At 42.0% G+C, this 7,801-nt stretch overlaps 1 protein-coding gene and 1 long non-coding RNA gene across 2 annotated transcripts in view; both read left to right on the top strand.

Annotated features, from left to right (window-relative positions):
- sox18 (SRY-box transcription factor 18) overlaps window positions 1–5,227 on the top strand; it is a 7,516-nt gene extending 2,289 nt beyond the window's left edge. The window contains exon 2 of the mRNA XM_019891632.1: window positions 1,235–5,227. Within this exon, the coding sequence (XP_019747191.1) occupies window positions 1,235–2,454 (1,220 nt within the window). The 3' untranslated portion in view covers window positions 2,455–5,227. The remainder of the gene's footprint in view (window positions 1–1,234) is intronic.
- A 2,017-nt stretch (window positions 5,228–7,244) lies between these two features.
- Window positions 7,245–7,801, top strand: part of LOC109528264 (uncharacterized) — a 21,909-nt gene continuing 21,352 nt past the window's right edge. Inside the window, exon 1 of the long non-coding RNA XR_002170667.1 lies at window positions 7,245–7,255. This is a non-coding gene — a long non-coding RNA (uncharacterized LOC109528264). The remainder of the gene's footprint in view (window positions 7,256–7,801) is intronic.

Genomic DNA, 7,801 nt, shown 5'->3' with positions numbered 1-7,801 from the left:
TATACACACACACACATACATATATATCTGTATAATATAAATGGGTTTAAATGACACAATATTTATATAATCAATAATATATCTAGATCGATAGATATAGATATAGATGGATAGAATACAATATGTAATAATCATCTGTCATTATAAAGATTTTTGTGTAGGTTCTCTATCTTGCAAAGAGCCTAAAATGTCGCAGCAGAGCATCAATTAACTTTGTGCAGTGTCCATGTGGTCATTATGTCATAAATGTCAAGAGTTTAGTCAAAGGCTTGATCCAAAGTGACCGCAAAACCGCTCCAAACTGGAGCTCCGCTGGCGTTGGGACGGCAAATGAAATATGGTGCACTGCTGGGTGTCACCTTTGTGAGATGATGCAAGGCATTCAACGAACTCATTCAATGCTGACATTTAAATGAAAGAATCCTTGTTGGCCTCATACAGAACTTGAAACGATACATACTGTGTAGGTGTCTCTTTATTTGAGACACATAGAATGACAACTTTTTCATACAACTCCAAAATAAAGTTTAAAGATGTCAGCACAAAATGTTATTTTCTTTCCTATTTTCATCTTCAAAGATAATTTACACTGATATAGATTTTTCACTTTTCAATTGGAATGTGTATGTTTGCTTCAATTGCTTTACTATATTGTACTTTGTAAATTGAATTGCTTCAATTTATAGTTAAGTCGAAAAAGTTAGACTGATTCAGCAGAATTATCACATAATCCCACAGTATTTGTTATCAGTCTTCAAATAAAAAATGAGTTCATTACCCCATCATGCAGTAAGTTAGATAAAGGTTGATTAGCCCGTCTACACGATATGTGGACTTTGATGTTACGTGTAGCGTTCAAGCCGACACTTGGTGGTTGTGGTGTGGTTACTTTGTGAGGCTCAAAGCAGGTCTTTGGGTATTTTTGTGAGCTTGTCAAGGAGGAAATCGGATGACAGATAGCTTGATGGCAAGAGAGCGGATGAGAGGGTCAACAAAACAGCTGATTTTGCCAAGGAGATCACAGTTCAATCCACACTTCCCACTGAGATCCACTGTGCTTATTTTTTCTCAGCTTCACATTTCTTTTTGCCGGCGTGAATTTTTCCAAAAGCCAACCACCCTCTTACCCCAAACCTTTAACTCGTGTTCTGGTCTTTCACCCTAACCTAAAGCTTGTCATTCAGCATGTCAATCATACAACAAATTTTAACTCTCTACTCTCCATGTCCATCAGGCCAGTCATGGAAGGCATTGAGTTCTACGGAAAAGCGTCCTTTTGTCGAGGAAGCAGAGCGTCTCCGCCTTCAGCACCTCCAGGATCACCCAAACTACAAGTATCGGCCTCGCCGCAAGAAGACCACAAAGAAACTCAAGCGCGTCGAACCGGGGCTCTTGCTTCACAGCTTGGCTCAGAGCCATAGCATGGGTCCGAGCATTGTCCCTGGAGAAAGTGGCTCTGGAACCTCTCCGTACGGACATGTGCCTCACCACCACCATCACCACTCCCACCACCTGCTGCCCTCTCTGGGGCACTTCAGGGACCTCCAGGCACCGGGGCACCAAGAGCTGGAGAGCTACGGCCTGCCCACCCCGGAGATGTCCCCTCTGGATGTTCTGGAAAACGGTGCAACTGAATCAGTCTTCTTCCCCCAGCATGCACAGGAGGACGCAGGGATGGGAGGCTGGAACAGCTACCACCATCCTCACCACCATAATCCGCATTACAGCCATCACTATGGCAACCACCACAACCCTATGCATGGTACGCCCGCACAGAGCCGGAGTCCAGGAATGAATGTGGGGGTGAGTGCAAGTCGGAATCCCAGAATGGCCTCGGTCGAATCAAACATGGCTTCGAGCATGAGCCCGGTTCCTTCAAGCGGTTCTCGGATGAACCCAGCGCAAACATCAGGCCGCCATATCACCTTGAGGAGTCCCATGAAATGCCCACCACCTTCCCATGACTCCTTGTCCTATCCCCAGTCCTCAATCAGCCTCCATGAGACAGTTAAGCCGCACCAAGGCTCCCTTCCTCTCAGCTACTACGGCCAAATGTATGGCAGCGCAGCCTCCAATTTCCCCCCGACTCACTTGGGCCAGCTTTCGCCTCCTCCTGAGCCCTCCCCCAATTCCTGCTCATCTTTCCTCCCTCCTGTGCATATAGCAGACCCATCCAATTCGGACTCAGCTGCTCATCTGGGGCCGTCTTCTTCGGCTGAATTCTGGTCAGAGGTGGACAGGCATGAATTGGACCAGTACGTAAATACGGCAAGAAACCGAGAGGAGGCCTTTGGACAAGGCGGGGTTGGGTCCAAAGTTCTGGTCTGGCGCGGTAGCGGTGGCGTTAGCAGCGCTGACAGAGATGGCGGTAGCGAAGAAGGAGTCAGCCCTCTTATATCTGCTCTTTCTGATGCTAGCAGTGCCGTTTATTACAGTGCATGTATCACTGGCTAACACTTAAATGTGTGGATGGACCTGAGTGTGGTTTGGATTCATTTGATGGGACGTGTTACGCTTCGACGTTGGCTCAACTCTTTGTCTTGCTTACACCCACGTGATCCCAATTAAAACACAAAGGAACATGGAGAAGAAAAAAAATGTGCCGGTTAAAACCAAATACTGGTAAAGAAGTCACTCAGCAGTAAATACTTAAAAATGGAATGCATTCCTTGGCTACAATGTGCTAGCTGTGTTTCGAGTTAACAACAGAGTGGCCCAATATGTCACAACATTAGCACTTGTGAGTCAATCTCATTTTTGATCTCTTTGAATAAGGGATTACAACACCTAAACTTTGACAATCTAAAAGATGGACGCGTTTATACATTCATAATTCAGGTGCGGTGGTTTCAGCGGTGACAATGTCACACTGGAGTGTACCACTAACTAACTGGAAGACTTCACCATCAAACTGGAAGACACATTTCAAGGTCAAAGTCAAATACCTTGCGGTCTTGATGAGGTTGAGATGAATTGAAGGTGCTGATTTAATGGCCGCATGAAGGCCAAGCTCACGAGAAAAGCCGGCTCATGGGAGAACTCGATCCGACCTCCATGCGCGTGTTTCCGGGAAAGCCTCGGCCACAAAGCCGGGGTGGATCACTGAGGTCTCCCACAAGCTATTCAGATGTTTTACAAGATGGCTTTAGGTTTGTTCCTGAGTGAGACTTGTGATATATTTCTTATTTCCTCACTTGGTGCCAACATGTCTTTTGGCAAATGTGACCCTTGTGCGGATTAGGAAGTCTTTCCTTTTAATCAGTAGACGTCTCAAACATGTCTCTTGTTTAGCTGTATGCAACAAAAAAAGATGGAGCTTCAGGCCCCGATGCGTAGATCATGGAAACGTTCAAATTCCACGATCACAATCAGCTCTGGGATTAGTTTTTTTCCTTTTTTTTTTTTTTTTGAGTACAAGCCAGAATTGGCCACAATGTGAAAGCAGTACAATAAAAACATGGAAGTACAGATGATACAAGGCCGGTGATTATTGCCATGTTTTGTTCATGGCCTGTAAACCACACTGTTAACATTGGCACTCGTTTCTCATGCTAATCCATAATGTAAAATCAGTATGGCGCGCATGCAAAATTATATTCCAGCATGAGCCACATTTCTTTCGCTGTCTGGCTTCACATCATATCATACAAAGAGGAAAATGTGACGTCTAAATCTCTCCATTTTTAATGGTTGTTTTGCTAGCACATGCGACATTTGGAATGCCCGATTTGATGTCGACGTTAATGGTGCATAATACTTTAAATCGAGTTGATGCGCGATTCTGTGAAGGGGAAATTGAAGTATGAAATGTTCTCTTTGCACTGGGTTTAATATGTTTGCTGTATAGAATTTGAAATCAAAACGTCCTTACTTTTAAAAGGGCTGTCTTCTTTTTTTTTTTAAGTTTTATTTTATATAAAGAGTTGAGGATTTATTTGCTTTATTTACCTTGGTCGAGCTACGTCTCTAAGCTGTGATGATTAAAAAAAAAAAATTCTTATCTCCACACATGATCAGTGCATTTTAATGGAAAGTACAGGATATTCTCAACATTTCATTTTCAAGATGAAAATGTGAATAACTACACATCCAAGGCAAACAACATCAAATGGGCTTCATGTTGAAAAATGATTAATTTATTTAGTCAGAAGTCCATTGCCTCAGTTTTGGTATGGATTTGTGATGCTCGGGACAGCACCGCAAATGCTAATTTGCTGAAGTGTATGATCTACACATTTAAAATGAATCATTTTCCTGTCAAAAATGTCGCTCCAAGGCGCATTGACTCTCAACTGATTTGTAGCAGAATTCTCATCATTTAATGCTAACTTTATGCCAAGTTTAGCTAACAAGCAATTTGATCAATATGAACATCTCCCGCTCTTCCTCGGAAGGCATCTTTGTGTAACGTTTTTGCATTATGAATGTGACTAATTGAGAATGACCCGGCGAATCTATTACAAGATCAACTTCGATCAATCCAAGAAAAGGTTCTCCTTACAGCCAGATTAGCCGTTTTACTGCAGAGTATAACGGGAATTTGTGGTTTTGTCTGTGCTGGGAAAAATGACAAACCAACCCCCACCCCAGCCCGTTTTTTTTTTTTTATGTAGATGTTTATACAACATGTAGTTTTGTTGCGAGCGAGATCTTGAATGTGATCTTTCCCTACATCTGTTGTACATTAAAGCCACACACAATACATTTTTCGTCATGACACAGTAGAATAATATCAAGTACGTCGTACAATATTTACCACACGGTTCCTTTGTGGCCGAATTCATCTTTCCAAGTGTGTCCTCGGAGGGTTGAAGTTCACTTGGAGAAGCAACATTCTGAAAAAGTCCTTCTTGTTCTTCTTCGCCAGCATTTTGTTCCCACTTTAATTAGCTGTGACACACAAAGAACATCAGAGGGGCATTTCTTTGGAGTCATGCAATAACTCTGAGGCTTTTGGTTATAATTATGTGCAGTGAGGTTGGGGTGGCGGGACAAAAAGGACACATAACATTTGAGGATTGATACAAAGGACATTTTCTCAAGCGGCATAAATAAATTCTGAGAAGGATTTTTCCCACTCATTCACAATCTGTTTGGCAGGGACATTTTGTAGACGTAGTTCTTTTGTTTGTCTATTGTTTTCTTTTTGGAATATTTTGGGTGGTCTGTACATGCTTCTGTACTATTTTATGATGGAATTTGACAAAATAAACACGTAATAAACACAGCAGTCTCATTTCGGTCTCAAAATTCTTATCATCAATGTCAATCAAGTATTATCTTTCATTTCTTGAGGCAAAGGTGACCAGAAACCAAACACGATCAAATCTAAATCATGATGTCTTCAATTTTCAATACATTTGATTAGATATATCATTCAATTGCATTATTTGTTCCGGAACGCTGGTCTAAAAATAAATGGATATTGAGTCAAGTCTTACTCAAGTCCCGCTAATCTAATCATGCGCCAAAACGGACCGTTTCAAGGTCATGCTCATTGTCACAAAACTTAACTCTCCAAGCAAAAGTTATACATCTTAACGTGCTTGCTTCCGACGCTAAACTGAACATGCGTAATCGTGAACGCCAACATAATAAAAACTTTGATATGTGGCGCTTTATTGAGCTATATCGCTCGAAATGCGACTTTGTGCAACTTCCTGTTAATAGTCACTTTTCTTCTTCTATTTCCTTCTTAAATTTGATGTTACATTTCCTGAAAATGTTTGTTCTGAACTGAATTATACGACCTCAACAAAAAGCTGAGGTTGTCAGTCATCTTAATTCCGGTGAAATTTTGCTCAATTGAAGCCACATTTTTAGCTACATATGCTAGCTCTTATGGATCACAGATGAGCCAGCAAATTGATCTGGTTATCAGACTTCTAAACGTTTTAATAAGAAAAATAAGACGAAGGTTAAAAATATGGACAATTAATCTTATAGAATTACACACATTATCATTTTAAGATGTTTGGCTCAAGTACGTTTGGGAATTTAGTTGAATAGCAAGCCAACAAATTCTAAATACTGGGTAAGCTAAATCTCAGATTTGTTAAACCAACAAACAAATGTTTCTTTTGCGTCTTGGAGATGATCCGCAGGTGCTGATACTGAGATCACCGCGTCTCAGCCGCACAATCTTGTCAAATGATCTTAAGAACCACTTAGGACAAGTTTCACATCCAATCTTGTGGCGTCGGATCACGAACGACCTCGAAGAAGCTGAGTTGCAAAACCGCAAGTTCTTACAGGAAACCACATCACAACACCAAGTGTCAGGGGATCTGCGGTCCTGACGCGAAAGCATCCAACTCCAGAATCCAAATGATTTGAGGTTTTCTATGAAGAACACAAATTTCACAGTTCCCTTGATGTTTCAGGGTAAGTCATCCGATAAACCGCACTGAAGGCTGAATGTACAAGTTCACACCTTGTTCAGCTTGGATGAACAAGTCCAGGCATGATTTACTTTGTCTGGATTCGTGTTCTAAAACACATTAAATGATATACAGTGGCTATAAAAAGTCTACCCAGTTCAAATGGCAGCGTTTTGTGATGGAGGAAAAAAAATGAGACCCAGATCAGTCATTTCCAAACTTTTTTCCACCATTAGTGGGGCCTGTAACATGAATAACTCAATTGAAATAAATAGCAAAGTAAAACTTAACAACTGCTGAAAAATCAACAACACTTTGAGGCGATCCGAATGGCATATCTGAGGTGAAAATGTCACCATTGACCTAACTGCAGATGCGTTCAGTGTAACTTGCTAGTTATCATGCCATATTCATAACATTGCCCATGTTATCTTTTTGTGTTTGGCAGCACCTTTTCACTCACTAGAGGTGTCAAATTTGTTTTTACCGCTCGCCAGATTAACAGCGAGACCGCACACATGTAGAATCTCTCGAGCTGAAACTGCGCAGCAATAATCACGGCTCGGCACGCGCCTGGATTTGAAGTTCAGTTTATGTTCAGTACAGTGAGTGAACAAAATGCGAAACAAAATGTTGTTCTTTTGCGCAGCTGCAAACAGGAACATTTTCAATGATTTAAAATGAAACGCCAACATCTTAAATCGCTTCGGGAAGGTCTGTCTTATCTTTGGGAACTGAACCATGCCCACAAGAGCGACAGTAATCCTTTGAAAAGTGAATTACTGTGATATAAAAACTCCAGCAACGGCATTTGTTATTGCTTAGACTTCCATTTCCTCTGAGAGCTGCATTTGTGCTGCGCTTTTTTGGTTTTGGTGTTTAAATGTTTTTCATTAGTCACTGATGGTGTCTGGGTACATATGCCTAAACTCGATGCAGGCAGCGCGGGTTCAGTTCCCGCTCAGCAACAGAGTGAATATGGTTTTGTCCGTCTCTGCATGTGCCCTGTGACTGACTGTCGACCAGTCCAGGCTGTAGTCCGCCTATGGCCCAAAGTTATCTCACCGGTGACCCCGGAGAGGATAAACCGTATAGAAAATGAATGGATGGATGTTTTTCATTAAGGCTGTAGACCATAATGACTTGTGCGCACATGTTGCACAATGTTGTGTGTTTACGCAGATAAAAAGCAATGCGGTGTCATAAAAGACGTTCAAAGGGTGCGACGTCGACTTGATGAACTCATCACAGCTTTCTGTGTGGGAGGGGCCTGAATGGCTCATGTGATGGCAAACAAAATGTCCCAGACGGTTTGGGAGAAATTCCACTGGGGTGGAGTTTGGATGTCCATGTGTTCGAGAGAGAGAGAGAGAGAGAGAGAGAGAGAGAGAGAGAGAGAGAGAGAGAGAGAGAGAGAGAGA

This window comes from Hippocampus comes, unplaced genomic scaffold (genome assembly GCF_001891065.2).
Source record: "Hippocampus comes isolate QL1 unplaced genomic scaffold, H_comes_QL1_v1.1 scaffold174, whole genome shotgun sequence".
In the NCBI taxonomy this organism is placed as follows: domain Eukaryota; kingdom Metazoa; phylum Chordata; class Actinopteri; order Syngnathiformes; family Syngnathidae; genus Hippocampus; species Hippocampus comes.
This window is presented reverse-complemented; position numbering and strand designations above follow the sequence as displayed.